This window comes from Synchytrium microbalum (genome assembly GCF_006535985.1).
Source record: "Synchytrium microbalum strain JEL517 chromosome Unknown SmJEL517_scf0008, whole genome shotgun sequence".
NCBI classification, from domain to species: domain Eukaryota; kingdom Fungi; phylum Chytridiomycota; class Chytridiomycetes; order Synchytriales; family Synchytriaceae; genus Synchytrium; species Synchytrium microbalum.
In genome coordinates this window covers 340,523-366,449 of record NW_022158357.1, presented here as the reverse complement: position 1 = coordinate 366,449, position 25,927 = coordinate 340,523, and the positions used below count along the sequence as shown (strand labels likewise).

Below are 25,927 nucleotides of genomic sequence, written 5' to 3'. Positions count from 1 at the left end.
CCCTTGTCGACGCGCTCCTCAATCCTAAATCAATTTATAGTTAACTTTATGAACGACTTTCACGGATCCGAGCTGCTCCACCTAGAAACATTGCGCCTCCAGCTCTCGTAAGCTCTACGCGTTTCTTCAAAGCAGTCAAGCTCACGTTCAGCATCATACGGCGTCCTATATACTGGGAATCGTCCAGTTTTGAGACGCTTGGCATCTTGTGACTTCGCCGGGATTTAAAACAGCGTATCATCGCAACGCACACAACAAGCACACTTTCGACAATCTGGCAGATCAGAGCAGAATCAAGTAATAGACAACATCAAGTCACCAAGGATCCCTGATTATCGATTCCAGTGCCAGGATCAAGCTAGATTCTTGCCAGCAATCTTGCTAAACCTCTAAACAATGAGCGGTAAGTCCTTGGTTGGAAGTCGTCACACGCCAGTTCCTTTTGCTTTGGAGGACAAGGAGTCGGTTCAGTCGATGATCATATATAGATTCTAGCTGATCCGCTGCCTCTCGTGCCTGTTTACCTTCAAACCAACCGGGTTTGTGACGATACATTAAACTTGAGCTTTTTTTCAAACTTGTAGAAGGATTATCCGCATCACAGTTAACCTCACTCTTCGATGCTGTCGAGGCGGGCCACTCGCATACTATAGCCGATCTCCTAGCTCAGAACCCGGCACTTTCTCTAGTCCAATGTGAAGATAACTTTGAGCTCGACGAGCATGTTGCTGACATCTTGGGCAGTGACGGAACAAGAATGACGGGACTGGCTGCTGCTTTGGCCATGTATTCCACCAGCAAGTCGGATAGTGATCAAAAAAAGCGGATGGAAGTCATCAATGTATTCCTCAAGGTGTGTGTTTCTTCAAGCTCGCGTCTCGTGCTACTTAGATCACGCCTGCCCTTATGAGCAGCTTTACAAACCTAGCTAACTCCCATTGCAGACTATGCCCTCAGGCGAAGACTTGAATGGCTTGCGTTTTGGAAATCAAAATACTGCCCTGCATCTTGCCGCATCTCTCGGATTGAGAGGTGCAGTAATCAGCTTAATGGGTCAAGGTGCTTTGGCCAACGTAACGAATGCATCCGGCAGGACGGTTTTGGAAGTCGCTGATCCAGAGATCGCTGAACTTATACGGTGGTCCATAAAGTCTCAGGAGCGTAAAAAGGCCAACAAGACTAATACATTGCCACTACCGAAAACCGCCAAGCAAGCACCTCATCCTTCGACCCAAGCCGTGGCGCCAGCTGCTGAACCTCGAACAGTGTCATCACCAGCTCCAACTCCAGTCAAACAAGAGGCAAGAGTTGAACCAATAAAATCTCTGCCGAAAGTAGAGCAAAGGATAGTAGAGTCTATCGCTGTCAGGCCCGCAGTAGTATCAGAATCAATCGTGGTCAAACCAGTAGTAGCATCAAAGGTGGAGCCAACTCAAACTGCCCAAATCATCAAGCCTGTAGTAGAGTGTGGTGCTAGTAAGCATGATGTCGTTGTGCCTTCCGATGACGAAGCTCGCAACTCGCTTCGACAAGCCATGACGACATCAGCGGATTTGGAATTCCTGAAATCTACAAGTCGGGTCAACAATCTCAAACAAGCACTGGGTGTATCAGCCAACACGACCGCTCCTACTGCTACTCCCTCCACTTCTTCTGGTGTAAAGAATAGTCGCTTCTTCCAAACTGGAGAGTTGCCAATCACCCGCTCAGCTACTCTTAATAGTAGACCGGTTCAAGCTCGCGCCCCCGTTCCTACACTTTGGACTAAACCAAGTGCACCAGTTGTCGTTTCGCAACCTCCGACTATCGTTGCCAACGTATCCCCAGTCATCAGCCTACCTACCATAGAACCAATACCTGTAACACCAATAGGTCACGTAGAGGATGAAGCAGAAATCGTCAAAACCGCAGAGCTCAAAACTTTCAAGAGCGTAAAGGAGTTGCTGAATGAATATAAGGGTGACAAGATGTTTGAAAAGGCTGCTCAACGGACAGCACTGTCGCAACCAGCTGCAACGAAACCAGCAGTAGCTGTTATAGCGGTAGCTGCAGTCATCGAAGAATTCAAACCTCAATCCATTGGAGAGCCCATTGCCAAGGTTGAGGCGCTTGAGGAAATTCCTCTACCTCGAGTCGTTACTCCTCAGCTTTCGGTAATGGAAGTGTCAACGCCCGAAATCGTTGACGAAGTAGTCACGGTACAAGAAGTGGCAGGTACGCCAATAATCGTAGCGCCAGCTGCAGACGCTATTGAGAATTTGAGAATCTATGAAGTTTTAAGCGCCGTTGATACGGAAGTCTGCCCAGAATTGGAAGAACAGAGAGAAGAAGTTGCCGAAAGCTGTGCTCCATTGCCAATTGTTGCTCCAAAGCAATTGGAATTTGAGGTCAGATTCAATTTCTGTTAAACCTCATGAATAACTGTTGATTTGATCTTAACGTTGCTAGATGCCAAGTGTAACTCTGGACTTTGATTTACAACTTGGTCTTGATTGGCTCTCAACAGATACTCAACTTTTTGAGCCAAAGGTTGCACCTATTCAGATGGTCGTTCAGCCTGAGGTTAAGATTCTTGCAGCCCCAGTCAAGACGGAAACACCAGTCAAAAAGGAAATTTTGCTACCTCTTGTTGAGGAATTCAAGCCCTTGATGGTACCAGTGCTAGAACCTGAGCACAAACCTGCTACCAAACCGGAAGAACCCAAAGTTACAGTCAAGGCTGCTGAGTCCACCCAACCTGTACCCAGGACGACAGTCGCATCTCGCAAACCAGTCCAACAGTTGGTGACATCTCCCGTACAACGAGAAGCTTCATTCACCCCATCTATCTCTTTTGATCATCTTCCATCCCCTCCTGCATCCTCTTCTGTCGTTGACGGTCCAACTCAGATCGATGCATGGCTCGCTGAACTCGAAGCTGCCGATGCAGCCAACAAGGCCAAAGTGATTGATGCAAACAAGTCCCTTGTAGTTGACAACAAGCTTGAGAAGATAACCACACAATCAAGACCCATTGGTGGTGTTCGGAAATCGAAGAGTGTTCGCTTCGAGGTAGATGCAAATTTCCAAGCCTGTTAGATATCAGGAAGCAAGCCTAACAGATTGAGTTTCTTCCAGGATTTGAATGATGATGAACCACTGAGGAGTCCATCTGATGAAGCTACGAATGCTTCGTCCAAGTCTTTACCAGGAGCATTGAAGGCTGTTACGCCACCCGTTCAACAAGTGAAACCTCAGGTTCAAGCAGCCCCGCAAGCCTTTCTACCCAAAAACGATTCTCAGACTACAGGGACTTTCTACATTGAACGTAAGCAGCGGTGTTGGTATAAGCAAAACAAGTCCGTGTTCTTACACTTACACTTGCATCGTTTTAGTATCTGACATTCAGGGTGTTAACTTCACCAATCGCGGAGGCGTGACTGTTACCTTGTCATTGAGTCACGGCAACGCTGTTTTTGCAACAACACGGCCCATCCACATTCAAGATAACCGTCGTGCTGAATTCAAACAGGACTGTGTCTTGTAAGTAATTGTACTGTGCTTGCGAGTCCGCCAATGTTTCCCATTGCTCATCACAAACTCTGTTTGGTAGCACCAAGCTAATCCGAGACTTGCCACTACATCTGGAAGCTAAATTCATGCCAGCCATTCCTCTCCCAGTTGCCCAACATCAACCAACAAAACAAAAGAAGGGATTCTTCCCAACATTTTCGCGAAAGGAAAATGCCATCACTCCTCAACCTGCTACCTCCGCTTCCGCCTCTCAAACCGCTCAAAGAGAGCAAGGATTCCTACCAAACGAAGGTGTGGTTGGTACCTTTGACGCAGATCCAATTGAATTTGCTCGTCAAGCAGACTTGTCAGTCTCTGGAGATATATGGGATGGTGTACTTGAAGTGAGTGATGGACAGTCTATCTTGGCCTCTATTGGAGCTCGTGTAGCTTTTGTTAGGAGTGACGTTAGCAAGGTATGTCTTGAGTATATATCACCCCAGTTTGTCACGATTCTACACGCTTTCTGCTTGCAGGGACAGGCCCTGCCTTCAAGCATTGACGAAGTTTACCGTGCTATGGATGCAAGAGATTGGTGGACCAAGGAAACCAAAACGGGGTTCCTCTCCCATTTGACTGGTGATGTTCGTGTAAGTGCTGTCATCGCAGTGTGTTTTGATCATGATTGGAAAGTTGTTTTCTGACCTCTAATTAACAATAGGCTATGCGAAAACGATACTTCGTCCTGCGTGGAGCCAGACTATACGCATATGCTGAGATTGACGGGAACCTGACTCTCCGCAACACGGTAGACCTACACAACATGATTTCCGTATCTGCCGAGAGAAGTGCCGCTACTGGAGGTGGGAGAGGAGAATTCCGCATCACGTTTACTGATGGCGCTTTTGAACAATTCAAGTCTGACCCAGCCACAGAATGTGATCAATGGGTGAATGCCATCAAAAGCCTTGGAGCTGAATCCAGCTGGCCTACATACCCTGAATGGTTGATAGGTCCTCTTCCACGATTATAGAATAAAATTGAATATTAACCCCGCCATGTTGCTATTTTGGTAAATTTATTTATATAATTCCGCTCATAGATATCTTCTTCTAAATACACGTTTTTGGTTGCGATGCTCATGTCCTAAAACGATTCAAGCTCTTCCCGAGTAAAGCCAGGAGATTTGGACGTGAGTGAGAGCATTACTTGGTATGCCTTTTCTCCTAGTGCCCATTTGCTAGATAGGAATCTCGTAGCCTAATACAAAGCAAAGACCAACAGAGTTAACAAATACATTTTGAAACCCGGTAAAGCAAGTTCTCTCGTTCAGCCCTACCTTCATTGCCCTCCTCATGCCTTCACGACATTGCGCAGGTTCCACATTCAAGCACCTCCAGAACGTATGAGCAGCCAACGTACTAGTCCAAATAGCCACAGGACCAAGCGACACATTCAAATACATGTCTCGCATCATCAAGGCCTCCAGTATACAAGACACCTTCCAAGCAGACTCTAGTGATGCAGCAACAGCAGCCGACACTCCTCGTTCATTCTTTACTTTGGGTGGTGATTGAGGAGCCATATAGGGTGGTGCTGTTGGTTGAAAGTTTGGTTTCTGTTGCTGCCTTTCCTTGTATTGTTGTTCGTTTTGTTGCTTTTGATCCAAGAACTCTGATACAGGTCTTGGTGGCGGTGCATGTCTTGGATCAGGGACACACTGAGACGGTGGTGCTGAATAGTGCCCCGATGATGATGTATTGGGAGGAGGTGATGTTCCCTGCGGTGACGTGAGTTGTATAATATTGGAAACTGGTTGATAGGATTGGTGTTGTGGCGATAATCGAGACGCTTTCATATAACTCGTTTGAAGTTGTTGTTCCCTGTGCAAAAGAAGTGAAGTTATTAGAATTCCAAATACGTTCGGCAATGAAAGAATTTGTGAATCTCACGATCGTAGATACAACCACATGAGGATAGAGTGTCCAAGCATGATAGAATGCAAATACATGAATGACGGCTTGACGGTGCTACCACAATCACTCGTGATTTGACTTGGATCTGAAGTCAACTCATATACACTTTCCGGTACAGAGTTCAACCAACTAATAAAACCAGACAGTAAGTCCTCAACGACTTCCAACCTCTGGAATTAAATAAAGCTCACCTTCGTATGCTCGAAATCAGTTTATCAGTCCTCTCATCCAACTGAATAGCCAACATTGCTCTCTCAGTAGCCTCTTCACCATTCACTACCTTGCTGGTAGGAAACTTCCTATTCAACCTTTGCTTCTCTACATTTATATCCAGTCCGTGGTGGATGAGTTTGTATAACTGCAACAAATTTAGATACCCATCGGGCCAAGATCGTGTTTGGTCATTGTTCAATTGCTTAGTACTTGGCGGTGGGCCTGTTGCAGACGGATGCGGTGGTAGTCCACGGTATGCGTGAAGTGATGGTGTTGAGTGCGACCGTGGAGATAATGGCAGACTAGGTGGTCGTGGTGACGCTTGAGGGCTCATTGTCGAATTCGGATAGGAGTAATTAGGAGCGGGAGGAGGCATACCTCCCATATGGTGATTATAATTTATCGGATGATTTCTACCATTGTTATTGTTATAGGGCGTGTTGACGATACTATTATCATAGGGTGTGTTGACGTTACCAACTGATGAGGGATGTGGTTGATATCCTATGGCACCATGCGCGTCATATGGTGGAGGACCCGTAGGCCTAGAAAATGATCGACGACCATTATCCAAGCCCAGCGATGAGAATGGTGGTAGTACATGTCCGTTGATAGTAGGAGGCGGATACAAATCGCTCCAGAAGCTTCGTTGAAAGTCGGCTTCTGGACCTGGCAGACTTGGCAACAATGATTCCGAGTTTGATCCTAAAGGGCTATTCCTATGACTGCTACTACTACTGCTATTACTTTCAGTGGATGACGCGGACGATGTTTTGACTGGTAGAGGCGATGGAGGTGCCAATATTGTCGATATTTCATTAGATGGATCAGCTTGCCCAAAGAGGGTCAAGTTGATCTCATACAAATAGTTGGCCCACCAAAGCCTCCTTCGCATATCCTTCGCGACGTAAGTAACTGGCAATGGTCCACTATAATTCATGTGAGTCAAGTAGTCTGGATCAATATCTAGTGACAGAGCCATCGAATGTCCAATCCTATTCGCACATAATACCGCTTGTGATGCTACATATGGCGTAGATTCTCGTGCTACATTGTGGCGAGCAAAAAGTCAGGTCCTGCTTCGCAGTCATCAGCCCAAGCAGTCATCACTTACAAGCAGAGTACTCAGCAATCAACATCAGTGCAATATATACATGAAAAGATGGTCGATCCATTGTGCTGAATACCATATCACGTGCCCGTTTGTAGAATGGATCTCCTACGACGTGTGAGGCAGCTCTCACCCCCTTCTGATACGGGTCAGGACACATTCCCCATACGGCCGGATGCTTTGACATTCTTGCGGAGATAGCTGCCATTGCGTTCAAGATTGCAAGAGATACATAACCAGCATAGAAAGATTCCAAAAACGTTTGTCTATGAATACTGCGAACCTATGTAACAATCACGAAATATGTTAGATGTGAATGCGGCCGAACGTAATGAACGTCATGATTTTCCGAAGAATCTTTGTGCCGAAAGGGCCAGGTCGGATTTGCAAAAGACAAAGAGAGCTGGCAAAGCCTCCCATTTAAAACTTAAAAACCCATCCCACAAACAGCAAACACAACGAGTGATGCTTACGATAGTAGTTTGACCACAAAAAAAGTCCTCGACCAATCCTTCTATGGCATCAAATGGTAGATTCATGTCTGGGTAGAAGTGTCTTGGTCCTCGACCAGGTGATACAAATTCGGCAGGATCAAAGAAAAAGTGAGAACCTGGTGGTGGTGGGCGTGTCGGAACATACGGAGGTGCAGGTGCATCATAGACTGGTTTATATGATGGTGCTGGCTCTGTCTTTGTATGTGGTTGTGACCACGGCGAGTCCACCGGTTGGACTGATTGTCTAGAACTGCCGAAGGCAGCATAAGGCTGTTGCAATCGAAGCTCATATCCTTGAAGAAGCTCTCTTAGTTGTTCCTCAGAGCGTCTCAACTGATTCTCTAGGGTCTGGATGTATCTAAGGTCAAAAAGTCAGAAACGGTGTAACCAAATAAATATCCAGCTTCCCAACAACATCGTTTTTTTCACGTTCGAGGAGGAAAGGAGGGACACTTACTCGTTCCGGGTACCTCTCCTGAGTCTGGTGGATGCAGCAATCTTGGATGGAGCAATCTCTGGATAGCGACAATCAGTTCTCTATGGGCGGAAGAGCTGAGCCACAAGCCTTTCCACATCAAATGACGACTTGGTGGATGGGGATAATACCTTTCTCCGCTGGCATGCTGCACATATCGGTAGTCCTCTATCACAACTCAGCTTGCTGATGTAGCAGTTGTTGCCTACCAACAAAAAAAAACCAGATTTGTCAACAACAACAACGACCAGGGTTTGTTGTCACAAGACAAGAAGGAGTGCTCACATGTTCGTAGTAGTTTTTGAGCAGAATCATTTGGAATGACTGGCGTTGGCTGCGACAGGAATGTCCTATTATGTAAAAAAAAACAAGGATCACCGAAATTAGGTCGGTTTATATTTGTGCCTATGGTTCTGCCCCCAATGTTTCAAATGAAGACATCATGCAGCCCAAAGTGCAGCGTGTTTAAGGTGGAGTTTGCAGCCTAATACATCAATATCCACTTGCCTTATTCTTACAACTTGGTCCCAGATTGCTTGTATCTCCTCGGATTCTGGATTCATTTTCCAGTGTGTTTTTGTGGTTAATGCGACTTGACGACGTCCGGTGGAGGTAGTAACGGAAGTTATATATCGACTGTTTCGTCTTGCGGGCGTCCTGAAGCCTCCCTCGTCTTCTCAGACCTTTTCCTCGCTTGACAGTTGCTGGGCCGAATTTTTGAACTTATATAATCGGGCAGATCCAAAATATTGGACAGTCCAACAGCACCGTTGTTAGGGACGCGTCTCTATCGGTTGGTTGTATGACGCGCTGATAACGTCCACCCTTGTCGACGTCGAAAGTTGTCTACTTGCCAGTTCCTGCACTTTTTGATGCACCGACTTCGACTTCCGAATGATATGAAAAACGGGTCAATTTAGAAAGCACAATTCGACATATAGTCCACTAGAGACGAAACCAGTATAATTAAAGGCATAATTCGATATATTCATGTATAGATTGAAACAAGTACGAAACTTCTAACTTTATTGTTTATTTGGTGCAGTAGAGACTGACATTGTTTTGTTGACTCCATGCTTTCCATGATGATGCATAACACTAGCATCTCGACCACCACAAGCTTCACATACGACCAATGATCTATTTTATGGGACGGATATGTTAAGGAAGCTGGTCTCCTCTCGGACAATGAATCACAAGTACACAACTCACCTTATCCAAGGATTTTCGAGAATCTCAGCAATAGTGGGTCGAAGATCTGGGTTTGGATCCAGCATTGACTTGATGATATTCTTGGGTCCATCTGCGAGGCGATCAAAGAACTTGCACTGACACTTGGCAGATACATAGGCCTTGAAGTTTGCATCAGTGGGAGAGGCTGTCTGCCAAGGAAACCTTTGAAACACCATGGCCAAGTAAATCACACCGCAAGCCCATATCTAACAAAAAATTGTCACGGAGTGTGAGACGAGGCACAGTGCTGGCTCGTATCTGGACCCCAATGCTGCATACATCTGCTTTTGTTCCGTCATAGGTTGCATCCGAGAGTTCTTCTGGTGGCATATAGGCTAAACGTAACAACAATCAGTATTAGAAAAAGTGCTGAATGATGTACTCCGCAAGGACAAATTATAGCATAAACAGCAAGTAATGGCATAAACAACCAACTTACGTCCACTGCCACATCGTCCATAAGATTTCCTGCAGACTTTATCAAATGGAGACTTGACAACATCTGCGGAACCAAAGTCGATGATTTTGAGATGATTATTGGAGTCAAATAAACAATTTTCAGGTTTCAAGTCCCTATATACGAGGTGGGTTTGTTTAACTTCCCTGCATTTGGCTAAACTAGCAATCCACGGGGTCCAATGCGGCAGCTTTGTAAACTTACCTGTGACAAATACCCATCTTGTGTAGATAATCCACGCCGTGAAGCAACTGAGCAAAACAGCAGTTGATTTCGGCAATTGACATGGTGTTCTCTTGTATAGCTTCAAACAAGTCACCACCAGTGCAGAGCTTCCATAAATTTCAGTTAGAACCCCATCCAAATCAAAACAGGATTGCGAATGTATATTTACCTCCATGACTTCGTATGCCTTCTCCTTTTCGAATATGATGTCTATAGTTTCTATAATATTTTCGTGATGCTAAAGGGCAGTTAGCCCTTGTAACACGAGTCGTGCATCCGGCGGCTATTCAACCACCACAAAATGCATCCTTTATACCAGACGAACAAGACTTACTAGGAGTGTTCCAATACAGTATTCAGCAGTGAGCTTTTTCTGATATTCCTTTTCAGATTCTCCGTCCTTGCGTTTCCTGAACTCTTTGACAGCAAAGGTTTTGTCATCTGTAGGGCGCTTGACTACATAGCAACTGGCACTAGATCCTTTGCCTAATAGTGCCCTAGTCTTGCCATACTTTGCTTTGAGCGAATTACAGTTACTGTCAACAAGGCTGTCGAGAGACTGTTTTGACGAAAGAGGGTGATTGAAGACTCGTTCCAGAAATGATGTCTTTCGATGAGAGTTGGTGGTAGAGCATACGGCAGCGTCCCGTTCTGCGAGAGAGACACTACTAGGCTTCCTGCTTAGGGTGAATGAAAAGGTCGTGGATACCGTTGAAATGGAAGAGCGGCCAACTTCAGCTCTAGCGGAGGTAGCCATGCTGATGTATGCACTTGGGTCGGAGAGGATGAGGTATTATTATAGACGGTTTGGATGGGAAATTCGTTCGTAGGGCGATTCGTCGACAAGGGTTCTCAGGAGGACTGAATAGGGTGGAATGGTCTCTAGATTATGTATACTAGGGGGCGTATCGTTATATAATCTGGTATATCACGCCCATCTTGGTCCTCTTTGACGGCTGCCGTCTCCACTTCCTGTTTAGTTGTGTGAAAGGAAGAAAACCACCAGAACCTTGCTTTGTTTTTTGAGAAAATCAAATGCACCACTCTTTTGCCGAAAGAACACGGATCTTTGGAACATTTGTGGGAATAAAAGATTTTTCACAGATCAAGACTCTGATGACTAGGCTAATGGACTCGTTACTAATAATTTAATTACTACGACGAAACTACAGTTTGCCGAAACTAACAATATGTGCATAACATCAATGTGTTTGAATCACTTCAAGTTGCCTGTCGCTGCTGCTGCCGTTACTTTCATGGCTTTTGATCTTGTCGTGCTGAATTCCTCCAGAGCAGCTTTGAGCACTAACGTAGTATACACACCTGCAGCACAAGCTGTCGATATCAATGAGCGGTACAGCACACTCGACCACTCAATCCTTTGGAAAAAGAATCCCAGAGACCCTAGAACACCTCGTTCACTTCTAACTCGTTCTGCTGTTACCACCTCCACAATGAGAGGGCCTCTACATATCGGACACTTCCTCCTAGATCTACTGGATCGATCTGAGTAACGGAAGAGACGAGTTAGATTGAGGATTTTCAGATACATACTGCTCTCAAGTTGTAGAATGGGTTTCGTAAAATGAATGCGATGAGATACTTATTTAACATTGTTCCAACTTACACCAAGCGACCATGCACCCAATATGAGCAACATGATTTTGAGATTTACAAAAGTTGACTAGCACTTCTGCGGATTCTATACCATCTGCGTCACAACCAGTTCCAAGGCAAATCGAACAATCGTCTGATGACACGTTTGCTGGTGCTGGTCTCCCCCTTAACGATATTATGGAAGGAGGTAATAGCAAGAATGCTAACGACAGATGCGCAATCTATTTTAAAATGTATTTGTAAGCGAAAGGTAGCCGTTCATGGTTACAGCGAGTTTCTCCAACCTCGTCCAAAAGCGTCGAAAGTACGTGTAAGAAGCCAAAATGCAGAAGAAAGGATACAGACATGTAAGCCGATAGCGGCACAGACCGAGATTTCGATGTTGGTATCTAAAAATGAAGTTTTAACGGATTGGTTGGTTAGCTTCCACGTCATCGTCCAGGTGCAAATCTCAACCGAAAGAGACTTGGAGTGCAAAAAAGCATCTTCAGCCAGATGTTATACCTGAAATCTCACAAACCGAAGCATAGAATATGCCACAACCAGATGGTATGATGCGAACATTCTGCGATCGTTGTCGTCGATCTCTTGTCTGAGCGATATCGGAAGCCTCCGTTGTAGCAGAAGAGATGCCTTTACCCAGCCAATGCCTAACAAAGTTCAAAAATGGTATACGGTTGGTAACTCATATAAAAGTATAACATTGCGACTTCAACAACGAGATGTTGATTGAATCCACACCGGCCCAAGTCAGAGCACTGACCTAACAAGACGCAGCAGTTATTAAATCGTTTGGAAGCTCGATTTCGGCTAAGATCCGCTCATCATTATTGTCACATGAAGCTTACTCGAAGTGGTAACGTCGAAACATCTTCTAAGAACGGACCAAATATCCACGTTCTAGTTACTGGGAGTAGCACCTGCATTGTTTTAGCGTGTTCTGGCAAGATCTCCTATGCTAGTTCGGTTCCTGCCCAGGTCTTTCGCTGTCGACTTCACAAAAACGGTAAATAAAGACGAGATATACAATTTTACAATTTATGCGTACTGAAGTCATATTGGCACGTATCAAAGATCGTTGTTTTTTTGCATCACGAGAGTCACTGCCTTTCGCTGCGCGAAAATTCGCGAAATTCAGTCAGTTTGCACCAAATTCTCTAATTAACCTTTGTTGATTCTTCACGGTTCTATTTACAGACAGCATTTCAAGACTTTAACCTTTAGTCAGTAATACTTCTACGACGCGGCCCTCTTATGACGCTTGGATCCAGAGTACTCTTGACAGACGACACTGAACCACGACTCGATCCACGGCTTAGGGCCCGATTGCGATTGGGACGTGACGACAAAGAATGACTACTATCTATAGGTGACAATTGATCACTTATAAAGGTTGGCAATCCTGGATCTGAATCAACGGTAGATGGTGCTCGCAAGTTAATAATCGGTAAGTCACCAACACTCTTGTCGAGATATGGAGAAGAATTCGGTGGTACGAGCGATGGGCATCGTGAGGTAGCTGCAATAATGTCTGCCGTAAACGTGCGTGTCATGCCTGGTGCTATTGTCAATGCGTTGACGCTGTCTGTCGGTGGGGTGTGAATGCTCAATCCCGATGGATTTCGGCTATGCGAGGATAGATTACGGCGTAATAAGGATGAGTCTGTTCGTGCCGAGGCGCGTGGCATGGATGGGGACGGAGGGTTGCTTGGAATCGAATGGACTGAAGAGCCACTTCCCATCGTTGGCACAATGGACTCTCTTAGTCGACTAATGGGAGGCATATGAGACCGTGCTGACGTATTACCATCTCGTGACAATTGCGTATGCTGCAATGCATGGGTATACATCGGTACGACGTCAGAGGCTGAATGTGACCTTGGTGGTGTCATCATTGGCAATCCATTCATACTACCATTAGCAGAAGCAGAAGGAGAAGGATTAACAGAAGCTCTGTTTGAAGCAAGATGAGGATCAGAGATCATATCCGCCAACCCACGCAGAGCATTGCTCAGTGTCCTGGCAATAACGGCTGGCATTTGATTCATGGAATCGGAAGATGTCGAGTTCGAAGTGGTGTTTGATGCAACTGCATGTTCAGCATTGCGTGGTGGAGAAGTTGCTCCGTGGTTGTGTTCCGGACGAAATACACTAACGACACTGATTTGCCTGGAAGGCACTGCCGAAGAATTGGAAGGTACAAATGAATCACGAGTCAGAGGAGCACGGTTGATTGTTAGTCGAAGGTAATTGGAAGATCCATTGACATTTCGAGGTTGAGGTTCTGGATCAGACGGCAGAGCTGCCCTAGAGACTCCAAATGGCAGAATGCTCTTTGAAACACCATTATTGGATGCCAATTGTTGAGAACCAAGCAAGTTCTTCTTTGTCATTCCTTGTAATAGAGCACGACTTTTGAATCCAGAAGAAGAAGCGTTCGCCCTCCTTTCTGCTTCTTGGAGGGCCTTTCTCGCAGATTCTGCTTCAGCTTCCTCAGCTTTTCGCTTAGCTTCTGCAGCTTGCTTTTCAGCTTCTAAAGCCTTCAATCGAGCTTCATTGGCCTTACGTTCGGCGATGGTAGTTTTAATTCTTTCGGCAACGACACTGTATTGTCGTAAGATCCCATTGAAGTCGTCCTTGGTTAGGACACAGAGCTCTATCGATCCTTTGGCACGAGCTGAAGCAGTACGTTTACATTCTACAACAATCATAACCTGCCGTTTAGTGACAATTCAACGAGATACCAAGAATGCTTCCTTGCCTTCAAAGAGAGCAATTTCTCCAAAGAAACTTCCTGGGCCAAGAGTGACGAAAATCTGGCCTTCAGGTCCCACAATTTCTACAGATCCAGTCTTGACAAAATACATTTCTGAACCATCATCACCCTTCTGGAAGACAAACCACTTGTCCAAAACATGTAATGGCTAAATTCAGATAAAAAGTGTTAGTCTTGTATGACATTTATTCTGGATTTTGAATATTGACCGTTTTACTTTGATTTTGAATGTGATTGAATTGTGGAAGGCAGCATCCGCTCCCACAAACAATGGTACTTTTCGCACCAAATCCAAATACAAAAAGTTCTTGATTTCTTGTTGTACAGATTTCGGGATATCGTCAAATAAGTGCGCCTCATCTGTGCCCTGTGATTTTCGCCATTGTAACTCTTTGTGAGCGCTGACCATCTATGATTTGAGTCAAGCCGTCAGTAGCTGTTGACCAGTGTTTAGCGACAAAAGAGGATTGCAACCTTCTGTAATTCAGGAACCAGACCCTTATCTCTCATATACGTGCGTAGCCAGCCCATTTCGAATTTGTGTTGTTCCTCTAAGATGGCCAAAAAGGAATGAGGATCGCCTCGTTGAAATGACAGAGTTTCAATCATAGCACCAACCTGCATGAGTGACAGCAGCGGTGCTGTCAAGCATTTCCACAATGGAATGCAGATTACCAAAAACAGTTCCGTAAGCCAGAATACCACCAACGAACTCGACCAATACATAAATATTTTCTGGATCAAGCTCGACTTCACGAAGCCGCAAGACCAGAGATCGGACTGCTGATAAATAGGATATCAGGTATTGGGTAGAGAAGGGCACTACATTCGTAGTTCCTGCATAGAACAAAAGATTTTGGGTATCAATCCATCGGGCGCCATAAGGGAGGAAGGTATCGAGAAACCAGAACATGCATGCGTCCAGATGACCCATCCACATGAGAATTACAAGCGTTTTGGTTAATCGAGAGACAGGCTGTAACAGAGAAACGAAAAGTTAAACAACCTCACAAAACGACGAAGACGACGCAGAATGATGAGCAACTCACAGCTGCGACACCACTAATTTTAGCATCATACAAACGACGATACGGCAAACGTGCCAGCACTTTGAAGAATCGTACGGCAGCCCAGATTTTATACCTCCAATACAGTTGCAACACATCATAATTGTTGCCACCATCGGGCATTATGTCAAGGAATGGAATTAACACAGTTGGCATTCCAGTAAAAACAGGACTCGATAACTCGATGCAGAAATCCACAGGTAGTGACGTCAAGATAATCCACCAACCACGATTCGTCACAGCAAAGTTATAAAACATGGCCCTGTTATCCCGCACTAGACTTCCATACTTGTTATTGAATGATACTCGAGCTTGGAGGAAGCAGTCGACCAACATGATCACATCAACCATGGCATAAAAGGCCACCCAACCGGAATGTAAAAAGTATTCAGTCCATCCAAATATAAGTGGTACGACAAGAACATTACTAACGTGTAGCAAATTGATCATGGAGCACCAATACAACCAGTAACGGGATTCAGGCGTGATTATAAACAACCTTGCTAGAGCTCATGAAATAAAGAGTTGCAACCGACTTTTCGGTTTCTCTGGTAGTGACGAAGAGGAGGCTGCTTGTGGCTTTCGACGTGTGTCGGAAGGTTTGAGCGTTAATGCTGCCGCCGAAGTTGGCGGTACTGCTTGTGGAGTGGGTGCCACTGTGACGGCAGGGTTTGGCGGCGGTGATGGTATATCTTCAGCGGCCGCTGTTTTCAGTATGTGTTGGGGAAGCTGCCTTGCTGGTGTTTTGGGCAATGTGTTGGTAGGACTAGTCTGAGAAGACTCTGTCAACTTGCTTGACTCCTTTGTTGAATTTACGCTTGCCGTCCTAGTGGCACTTGTTGTTTGAGGTTGAGGTTCTGGCTCGTTTGCTCCTTTGGTCAAAGTGGCTTCAGACACCAGTTGAGGCCTAACCCTAACATTATTTTGAGGTGCACTAAGAGAAGATGATCCAGCATTCGGAAAAGATAATCGTCGTATTGGTAGCGAGATGGCATCTCCAGATCCAGAACGTTGATGTACGGATGCCGATCGGGAAGTTGTAGGAGAAGTATCGTCCAGACTTTGAGCAAAACTGCCGCTCACATCACGAGCCAGAGATCGACTTGATGTTGTGTGAGTAGAGGTGTGTCCATCACGAGCCAAAGATCGACTTGATGTTGTAGAATGAACATTCCGGTCTGACGAAGCGTTTGAGTCAAGCAGTTTGTCAAAAGCAGTCGGTGGGATGGTTGGAAGAGGAAAGCTACGTGGTGCACCATCCACACTGTTTGAGCGACTATACAGACTGCTTGGCAATGGTCCCAGATCATCATTCGAGAGCTCCAACTCTATGCCATCAGCAGACGCCCTCGAATTCATTGATGCTACATAACTATTTCGTTTTCGAGTTGCTTCGAATAATAGTGCCAAAGCGGGTCTAGTTCTCGACTCTGAAGCCTTTCGTGGTCGTCCTGGTGCGGACGGACTAGATATGCCCAGGGCGTCTTCTCTGCTTCCATCTCGGCTGTTGTCGACGCTGTTGAAATTCGAATAATATTCCTTTGTCGAGTGGGGCTCAGCGCGAGGTAATGATGGCGCTGAGGAAGTAGTCGTATCGGCCTCTGAAGAAGGGATGCTGTCGTCACTTCCATCTGCGTGATCATCGAAAGAAAGGACTAGGGTGATTAGATCAGATTTTAATCAACAACAATGCAATCACTACCAACCACTTACCCATTTGGCAAAATTAAGAGTAGAGAACCACAGCGTCAACAGAAATGAGTGCGTACGAATTAGAGCTGGAACGTTGAAACTGATTACTAAGCGAAATCACAAGGGGAAATATAGGGTCGGTCCCTGTTGGGATTGATGTTCCGGCACTGGAACCAGTGAAGTGTTCCGACGATGTGATAGGGGCCTATCCTGACTGGCCTTATACGTATCAGTGCAGATCTCGTAAATTTTGGCGAAAATCTTGAGAAAATCTGCGCCAAGCCTTAATAAGTTTCTAGTGTTCTTCATTTTCACGTCTGATCCAAATCTAATTCAGGCGATCAGCGCGAGGTCGAGTATCGGAAAGGATCCAATTTAACCTGCCTTACCCCTGCGGAACAAAAGACTGTGGTGGTTAGGTGGTTGGAATACCGGGCCTGCGTCAAAATGGGGAAGATACCTCCTATTATAATAAGCAAGGAGGTACACGCTGTATGAAACGCGTAATAGTCGCATAAACCTTCTATTGGGCTGAAATGGAATGCGGGGTTGCAATGAAAGACTTTCAATGGAGTGGGTCGATATACGAATATGTTGGTTTTTCGTAATAAAGAATACACACTTACAATGATACAATTTGAAATATTCAATATTATACTAAACACAAAAACTACTAATACTCAAACTCGAACACGCTGTTTTACTACTATACGAGCTCGATTATCGTCACCTCGGTTCCTGTAGGTCGCCATCAAAGATGTTTGGAAGGTGTGGTGGTGGATGAACATAAACTTGCGGCTCTTCTTGCTCGTCCATTTCAGCATACGACGATGGTTGTGGATGCTCTAAAGCAACAGGCGAATACCCACTACTGCCACCACCAGCATGCCACGATGTTTGACTTTGTTGGTATAAAGACCTTCCATTTCTCGGTCGTCCCGGCGCATTCAGATGTATAGGAGCAACTGTATCTGATGGTAATGCACTTCCTACAGATCGAGATCTACGTTTTTTAACACGAGTTCTGCTCGTTGATGGCTGATCTGATTTCTGAGGCGACCTTGGTTGTGATGACGATGTAGTCGGTGATTGACGATTTCGTGGCTGATACGGTTGGTTATCATAGTTGGTAGGTATCCCCCTTGGCAACAACCCAAGCATGTTTATGTTCTGGTGCCATGGCAATGATGGATGCGTATGTGGGTCTGATGGTGGTAGTACAAGCGACTGCTGCGAGGACCTACTACGTGAACTACTGGTATTACACGATGCTGTATTAAAAAACGAGGCCAAACCTCCTGTTGAGTGGATTGCTGGTGGTTGCACAATTGGCGGTGGCATTGATGAGTATGGCAGGAATGGCGTATTGTAAGGGTAGCTTATTTGGCGAGATGGCCAGTGTTGGGGTGAATGTTCGTAGTATGGTGATATGCTCGATGAATATTGTAGATGGTCTGTTCTTGTTGCAGTAATTTCTGAGGTGCCACTGTTAGTTCCACTACCAACGGACGCAATCGAGGTTTCCAAATCCCCCGCGTCAGCAGCCGCTGAAATGAAGCTCTCGTCAGAGTCTGTCACGGTACTAGTGATAGAAGTTTTACTGCTGTCCCTTCTCGAAGGTTGGGAGACTGCTGAAGAAGTCGTGTGTTGTTGTTTACGTTTTAAGTTTCGGGTGCGACCATTATAAACTGTTTCTTCCGAATGAAAATTGTGTCCCTGCTGATTCTGTTCTATCACCCAATCCTGGATATCAGTCGATGCGGAGCTATATACATTTTTATAATCATGCCTACTTCTTTCGTCTCCTGCTCCTTCAGACGAATAACTCTGTGAGCGAGATGTTCTAGTGGTACTTGGTTCAACTCCATAAGCTCTCAGGTCAAGATTCAGACTCTTTGCGTGAGCTCTAAAATGCTGTTTGGATTTGAAAATCAATAAGAATGTTACTTTCTTGCTTGTGTTGACAAAAGACACCATATGTCTTAACTGTCATCATGTTATCCTGCCTAGCAAAGCTTGCCTTACATCCTTTGATGAAGCAGACATGAGGCCTCTCGCCTGAGTGGGTTCTCGAGTGCCTTCTTAGATGGCCCCTAAACCGTTATGCTGAATCAGACACTGGTTCAACGAGTATCACGACGAAAAACTCCACGATGAAATACTTGGTAGTCAATCCTTTCAAGCATCCTGGATAGTCGCACACGTATCGTCTAAGGTTTGCAGGCACGTGTGTGTGATTGGTGAGCAGCCGTGGTGCCGATAAGGCCTACCAAACCCGTAAGAAGAATTGCAACTTACCTTTTGGATTCGAAATCTATTATTTGCTCCTGCGTCTGACTGTGTTCAACTCTCCACCGCAGTTTATCCTCATCAACAGTTTGAACTGTGGGCCGATGTTCGTGCTGTCCTTGCAGGTGTAATGAACGGGATTGCAACTGTAGCAATGTACTAGATAGATTAGGGAGATACATAGATGGCGATGTAGGCATTGGCATTACGGGAAGGCTCGTATCACTACCCGTGGCTGCATCCGGTTCTTCTGGTTTGGAGATTGCACCATCAGCAGAGTTGTGGTTTGGCTCCATGTTGTAAGCTCCCAATACTCAAAATCATTAGTCTATGCATTCCGGGTGCTCATCCTTGTTTGTAACAGAAATCTGCGAATTCTATCCAAGCCCTCACAGACCCTTGGCCTATGTATCGGTGTTTGGCAGAGTAGGCTGACTAAACGAGGTCTGATTTTCGCGTACGCTGGCTACATTTTCTTGTTGAGGTATCTTGTATCTAGGTCTATAAGATTATCTATAACAAATTAACAGTGCCCTAATCACGTATTACAGCCAGCCTCTTCACCGTATCATACGACAATATCATCAAGCAGGATACTGGTGCCATCTGCCAGACTCGAGACCTGACACCCCGGAAAAATCCACGCCAACCTTCTTTCTCATACAGCTCAGTGATGGTAGATTTTAGCAGTTGGAATTCAGAGCGCTTCACTTTCATAGCAGATCGATTCACTGTTTGAATTCTCGTTTTAACTACATCCATAGGACCTATTAGACGATAATTTTGTGAGTGATTTTGTTCAATCAATTCGCCTGACAAACATGCTTTAAGTGCGACACGTACAACAACAGATCGCCGCAGTAGCTCCAGCAGAAGCTCCACTCAACGCTGAAACACCTAGACCCTGGAGACCGACTAAATATGAAGTCTCTACGCCAAATGAGTTTGCTAGACTCTTTTCTCGTTCCAAGCCCAATGTTCCTCCAGTAAGTTCCAAACCAAATATAGACGAGTACATTCTTCTGCATCCCGCGTAAGTTGCCCACCAAACTACATGAGCAAAGTTATAAACTAGCTGTGTGAGGGATTCAAAGAGATTCACAGTTGAAATGAGACTCACCAGCTGAAGATGGGGCATAGGTCAGTATAGATGTACCAAATCCATACCATAGTCCACTTATTCCATCGGTTTTGATAACGTATTTGGCGCACTCCCAACCATTTCGAAAGTAGGGCTGATCGATTGAAGCAGCAGCTGCAGAAGAGTATGGTTTTAGATGGAGATGAGCCGACGACGATGAGGACGTTGGCGGTATGATAGTTATGTTATGTGGTATATTCGGAAGCGGTCCCCGAGCTGGAACATCATGAATGGGTATTTTTGTGTATGGAGCTGATGGCAGTGGCTTTGATTTATTTGCTGATAAAGTAACTTCCTGTGCTGCTGACGTTGCTGTCTGTTGCGGTATGCTGGCAGTCGCGAGCAATCTCTTTTGTACCATCATTCTGTAAAAGTTACAGTGTGAATAGAAATGTCCCATGGAAATCATTGCGACAAGGTTGTATCTACCTCTGGGATATCACATCCACAGGAACTACAACCACCTGTGAAGCCAAAGACGCACAACCTCCTCCAATGAGATTGGCAAATACAGCTGTTCGATGATCGTTCCATCCAAAACTTTTACACAGCTTGGTCACTGGTATTTTAGAAGTCTCCATCGCCGTGAGGTAGAGTATCTGTGACGGGATTGCTCCAATAATGGTGACTGGAAACCCTTGCCAAAGAGCACGAGGACCTTCAGTTTTGAATATATTCGCCATAATTCTGAAAGTCCCTCGTCCTTCATCTAGATTTGCGACTTGCTGACGTGTCTTGACCAATGATATTGGGTAGCTTCCCATGCGAATAACAAACATGAAGAGGGCAGAAAAGCCATAGAATCTCTATGGAAACGTTGTTGAATGTCAGCGATGTCGGTCTACGTGGGCATTCTCGGATCGCATTTCACAGTCGTCACCTTTTTTCGGGAAATTGATGTCAGCTCTCAGTGATCGAAAGGAAGGGCAAAGGAGGCTTCAGTAAAGCATACCTGCTTGTTTAGTGAAGCGAATGATGCATCGACGGCGGAATCTCCTTGCATCTCGTTGACAGAGTCGGTCAGAACTCAAGACAAGCTTAAAGATTCAAGCTTTTCCAACAGAGACTTTTACGGACGGAAAGGTGTAACGAGGGTGTGTGCCTCTAATTCCTACACGTGCTCTGTCAGCTCCCTTTTCAAGTTGACCGAGAGATGTAGTTGATTGTCGTCGTAAAAGTTTGAGCTTTTTAGGTGAGTGAAAGCAGAGCAGCAAACTTTCGCAACCGTGTTTTTTCGCTCAAACGATCATGTTAATTTTGAAGATAGTTCGCATTCTGGCCGATCCTATATCTAAACGCTTCTCCACGCGTCGGCTCACGGTATGCTGATTATATCGCAATACCAAATAAGCAAGCAGGATTCTAACGGCGTCTCAGATGTTGAATATATCTTAATATCCCAGACAACTTTGATGACTTCGGGAACTCGACCAACCAAATCTAGAACTTTTTTCGTGACCACCCTATTACCACACGGTTTTCATGTCAACACTTCTCAATAAGGCATCAGAGCTAGTCACCACTTACTGGCTACCAATTGCATTAGTCCTGACCGCCACTCTCTTCCTATACAGCAACGCAGTGTAGGAGCTGAACTTAACATACAGAGACTTGAATGAACTGCCGAGTGTGTCGCTAAACTAATCTACCTCCTTACAAACTGATTATTAGAGCTGGCAGAAGGCCTCCAACTCCCTCAAACCGCACCACAACAACATCAAACCAACAAACGTCATCAACCTCCAAACCGCATTCGGAAACAATGTCCACTTCTTCTGGAGACAAAGTGTTCAGTCCTGCTGAACTGACCAGGTACAATGGTACCAATGACAGCTTGCCGATCTATCTCGCAATCAAGGGTGTCGTGTTCGATGTCACAACTGCAAGAGATATGTACAAGCCGGGAGCTGGCTATCATGTCTTTGCTGGAAAGGACGCTTCAAAGGTAATATGCACTATTACATCATGCAGCCGCAAGAGTTCTAGTTCTTGGTCTCCTGCGTCATGACAGCTTTTGACACATGTCTTTGCTAGGCTCTGGGTATGAGCTCGTTGAAACCTGAAGACTGTATTGCTGATTACTCTGGACTGGATGCTGAAGATGTATGTGACTATCAGAATTCTCATTTGCCTGATTCATCGAAACTTCGGCAAATCCGATATCTGACCGTCCTTGCCACGTAGATGGACACACTCAACAAGTGGGAAGCTCACTACAGGAAGAAATATACTGTTGTCGGACGTGTCTCTGTTTCTGGTATGTAGAAGCCTCATCGCTTTCCCAAGCACGCAACAACTTCTTGACGAAAGTTCTACTTCTTTAGCTCCATCCACGCTCTAGGCTTGCTATTATTCTTAAAGTATTGTAATCGCTCTTGCTCAAAAAATCAGTAAATAAATGAATTCCAGGTGCGAATTGGTAAAGTGTCAATGAGTTTGCTTGGCGTGTTTCAGTGTCACTCCAAGCCCTAGCTTTTGCAGCAACAGGTTTAGAGCGATGAAGGGCCTTCTAATTGGAGTAGGAGCTTTGGCTCTATTGAAAAGTGCTGCAGCTGATTACTGTAATGCCACGGTGAGACCTTGTTCTTTGATGAAGGAGCACTGAAGCTGAAAAGAGTGCCACCCTAAAACCTGCCTTTTCGAGCTCTTTGATGAATGCGGTCGCTTATCGTCAGAGAATGTTTGGTTTTGATGCATCACTCTGCGTATAGATCTTGCCTGTCTGTGGGAGTGGAGGCAACGGGAAAGATCTGCGAATCATCGGTATGTTTTTGTTGGAAACAAACATTTTGTTGAATTTGTGACTTACAACGATTCTCACTTTTAGATAGTAAGATCATCGCATCGAATTGTTACTAGGCTACATGTTGAACCGTGAGGCTAACTCTTACCGTTTGAAACTCCAGTGAACAATTTTTGTCTCTTCGTGAGTCTGGACAAGAGCTTTTCGGTTTGTATCAGTGATCGACATTGGCTGACTCGATTTAACTAGCTACCACCAACTGCAAATCAGTCAATCTACGATTCAGAAGGGTGTTGTGGAAGTTCATGGTGCACGCGCAAGCCAAACAATTGTGTGCAGTCGACCGATGCTGTGGTCTTCTGGTGAGTGAAATCAGCGGATGTGATCTGGCTTCTACAAGTCAGCAGTTCATTATCTGTGGAATGGCGACAAAGCAACATTGTGCAACAAAGTGGTTACGAATAAACCCTCACACTTGCTTTTGCTAGTACCAACCCGAGCATCGCTCCAGGAGCTAGACAGATGCCTACAAACTTGATCAAATCAGCACACTTTGTCAAGAGTGCAGATGGAAGCACCGTTCAAATCACAGGAACTCTGAATGAAGTGTGGCTTCAACCTGGAGGTTGGATATTAGAATACATGTTTTCGCACTATTCAGCCACTAAGTTGCCTCTTACACACAGACTTTGGCGGACAGTACGACTTCACGGGAACTGGTCAATGGCAGGTCAATTCACCACCTTCCGGAAAGATGTTGGATTACGCCGAATACGTTTCCTTAGTTGGTACTGTTTTCAAGGATGAGCCCTGCATTTGTTGCTGGGAGGTCTTATCAACGTTGTGAAATGTTAGGAAACAACCAGTTTTGCATCCAAGCTTGTGCCAGCACATACCCAGGATGTAACAGGTACGTGACTCAGTCTTTGAGCTTAAAACATCTGCAATATCTAATCAACCTATTTTTCGAAAAGCGATAACGACTTCTTGTAAGGGTTTACCTCATGTTTGTGGTGTTTTGGCTCTTTCTTGATGAATTTGTTGTTTCTCGTAAACTTACTGGAACTTCCGCTTTATTCAACCAAAAGTGGCTGCAATGTGGCTATACCAGGTATCTTATTCAATCACAAGCAGCTGACTCAAGTGGAATGCAATTCTCAAAATCACGTCAAAAACTAGGCGACTATGGCCCAGGCTTCGACACCGGTGTTGCGGACTCTCTTCCTCGACAATTGTCACCCAACCCTCAGAACACTAATACCCATTCATCCTTGATTCCTGCTCCCACATACGTAAAAACTCTAGTTCCTCCACCGGTAAGTGTTCAAATCGAGTCTATCAGCTCTTTACAGGTCCTCTTAACTTTTTCCTCTCGCAATGGCAGCCAAGTCAAGGATTGGACTGTACTACCTGTGTCACTGCTCCTGTTATAGTCGTGGTTGCAACTGCTACTACGACCACCACTACTATTGTCGCCACCACTGTTCCCGTCGTAGCCACCGCTACAGCTGCTTCCAAGAGTGATGGCATTCGTGTTGGATCTGGTTATGGTAGCAGTTTGGTTGCAGGAGTTTTGCTTCCTCTTCTAGTCATCTAACATGGGTACATTGATGGACCGGCGTGTAATCTAATGGGTGTGCAGGTAATACCTCTCTGAAAAATAATAATATCTCATCTATATCAAATGTTTAAATGGCGACAGTGAAGACCGAACATTGACGCGTAAACTGGCGCACCATTGTAAGAGCAAAATGATTTATCCATCTATTTACAGTGAATCTATGTAAACACTACAGCAAAACTAGGTATTTGTATATATAACGTTGGCCTGTGGTACGCAACTACTCGACGTGTTTCAAGTACCCCTGAGTTATGAATTGTTCCACATCCGTCCTTCTTACGTAGTGCTGGGTACCTTTAGCTAACTGTATAGTTCCCGACTCTGTCAGCACCTCTCCACAATCCTTGAGTACTCTAACCTCTACGAAGACATCACCAGGAGGCACAGGCGCAGCCGTCAAATCTATATCCAAGAATTCCGCTCTGTAAGCCATCAGAGCATTCCTATACCCCTGCGAGAATTCAATCTCTGTAGGCGAGCACTTTTGTCTCGTGTCTGCAGGTATGCTCCCCACCGTCCAGACTAATTCCTTGACGAGTTTGATTCGATGTAGATGGTATGCTAGAAGACATCTCTTTGATCTCTTTATGGCTAGAGTGTGCATTGCTACGGCGGCCGCTACGGGAGGCGGTGGTCTGGCATTGTTGAGGACGTATTCGGATACGAGGAGGTTTGTTTCGTTGGCCAAGAGTTTGATTTCGGTGATTACTGCTCGGACAGTGTCTTCAGAGTATTGGGACGGATGATCTGGATTACGGCGACAATCTCGGATCAATTTTAGGGCAGTCTCTCCATACATTATATAGCTGCTGGTTGTGATTGTGTGATATTTGGCGATTTGCGAAGTTTTAAAGTTTTCAAGACGATGTAGTCGTTTGCTGCTCAAGTTCAGGGAGACTAGAGGATGGTTTATCGTGGATGGCGAGTATTTTTAAACAAATCTAGTCAGATCTATCTCGTTCTGATATCTCCATTGTCGATTGGGAGATATTAAACATTTTCAACGTCTTTGCGATCTATGACTTTAAGGTCTCGTGTATCATAATACATTATTTCGCGATACGTCCATTTTATAAATGATAAAGGATTCGTTCCTTGAGATTCGCTACTTGGTTTGAGCATCCTTTTTGGCGATTTCAACTCCTGTTTTGAGAAAATCAAACCAGCAACGCACATCCTCACAAAACAATTCAATCGTCAATTGATTGCAGACAAAGGTCTTAAACAGCTTTCAATTCTTTTGAATGTAAGTGTCTGAATCGTCTTGTTCCTCCCTTTGCTCCTATACACTATTGGGGTAGAAAT

General features: G+C 45.1%; 7 protein-coding genes across 7 annotated transcripts; 2 read left to right on the top strand and 5 right to left on the bottom strand.

Annotated features, from left to right (window-relative positions):
* Positions 1 to 396: 396 nt before the first annotated feature.
* On the top strand, positions 397 to 4,525 carry SmJEL517_g02121 (uncharacterized protein; the record flags this gene model as incomplete). Its single annotated transcript, XM_031168049.1, has 9 exons — positions 397 to 403; positions 585 to 853; positions 945 to 2,387; positions 2,449 to 3,051; positions 3,118 to 3,307; positions 3,375 to 3,522; positions 3,593 to 3,968; positions 4,029 to 4,142; positions 4,214 to 4,525. 9 exons carry the CDS (start codon positions 397 to 399, stop codon positions 4,523 to 4,525), a joined length of 3,462 nt encoding a protein of 1,153 aa, XP_031025908.1.
* Positions 4,526 to 4,638: 113 nt separating this feature from the next.
* On the bottom strand, positions 4,639 to 10,433 carry SmJEL517_g02120 (uncharacterized protein; the record flags this gene model as incomplete). Its single annotated transcript, XM_031168048.1, has 16 exons — positions 4,639 to 4,752; positions 4,832 to 5,375; positions 5,445 to 5,597; positions 5,660 to 6,728; positions 6,796 to 7,075; positions 7,266 to 7,644; positions 7,744 to 7,823; positions 7,893 to 7,966; positions 8,047 to 8,111; positions 8,818 to 8,901; positions 8,974 to 9,200; positions 9,274 to 9,329; positions 9,434 to 9,567; positions 9,656 to 9,783; positions 9,846 to 9,914; positions 10,011 to 10,433. 16 exons carry the CDS (start codon positions 10,431 to 10,433, stop codon positions 4,639 to 4,641), a joined length of 3,879 nt encoding a protein of 1,292 aa, XP_031025907.1.
* Positions 10,434 to 10,892: 459 nt separating this feature from the next.
* SmJEL517_g02119 (uncharacterized protein) lies at positions 10,893 to 12,219 on the bottom strand (the record flags this gene model as incomplete). Its single annotated transcript, XM_031168047.1, has 6 exons — positions 10,893 to 11,182; positions 11,304 to 11,514; positions 11,578 to 11,682; positions 11,814 to 11,943; positions 12,013 to 12,056; positions 12,142 to 12,219. The coding sequence occupies 6 exons, from the start codon at positions 12,217 to 12,219 to the stop codon at positions 10,893 to 10,895; spliced, it is 858 nt and encodes a 285-aa protein (XP_031025984.1).
* Positions 12,220 to 12,513: 294 nt separating this feature from the next.
* Positions 12,514 to 16,853, bottom strand: SmJEL517_g02118 (uncharacterized protein; the record flags this gene model as incomplete). The annotated part of the gene is made up of 8 exons (XM_031168046.1): positions 12,514 to 14,007; positions 14,038 to 14,217; positions 14,287 to 14,478; positions 14,544 to 14,620; positions 14,688 to 15,045; positions 15,119 to 15,563; positions 15,669 to 16,767; positions 16,850 to 16,853. The coding sequence occupies 8 exons, from the start codon at positions 16,851 to 16,853 to the stop codon at positions 12,514 to 12,516; spliced, it is 3,849 nt and encodes a 1,282-aa protein (XP_031025985.1).
* Positions 16,854 to 19,651: 2,798 nt separating this feature from the next.
* On the bottom strand, positions 19,652 to 21,261 carry SmJEL517_g02117 (uncharacterized protein; the record flags this gene model as incomplete). Its single annotated transcript, XM_031168045.1, has 5 exons — positions 19,652 to 19,884; positions 19,961 to 20,167; positions 20,238 to 20,623; positions 20,688 to 21,064; positions 21,211 to 21,261. 5 exons carry the CDS (start codon positions 21,259 to 21,261, stop codon positions 19,652 to 19,654), a joined length of 1,254 nt encoding a protein of 417 aa, XP_031025980.1.
* A 759-nt stretch (positions 21,262 to 22,020) lies between these two features.
* On the top strand, positions 22,021 to 24,598 carry SmJEL517_g02116 (uncharacterized protein; the record flags this gene model as incomplete). Its single annotated transcript, XM_031168044.1, has 10 exons — positions 22,021 to 22,203; positions 22,293 to 22,361; positions 22,443 to 22,515; positions 23,165 to 23,184; positions 23,251 to 23,363; positions 23,490 to 23,626; positions 23,688 to 23,785; positions 23,857 to 23,911; positions 24,181 to 24,317; positions 24,386 to 24,598. 10 exons carry the CDS (start codon positions 22,021 to 22,023, stop codon positions 24,596 to 24,598), a joined length of 1,098 nt encoding a protein of 365 aa, XP_031025981.1.
* A 244-nt stretch (positions 24,599 to 24,842) lies between these two features.
* On the bottom strand, positions 24,843 to 25,421 carry SmJEL517_g02115 (uncharacterized protein; the record flags this gene model as incomplete). The annotated part of the gene is made up of 1 exon (XM_031168043.1): positions 24,843 to 25,421. The coding sequence occupies one exon, from the start codon at positions 25,419 to 25,421 to the stop codon at positions 24,843 to 24,845; it is 579 nt and encodes a 192-aa protein (XP_031025982.1).
* Between the last annotated feature and the right edge of the window lie 506 nt (positions 25,422 to 25,927).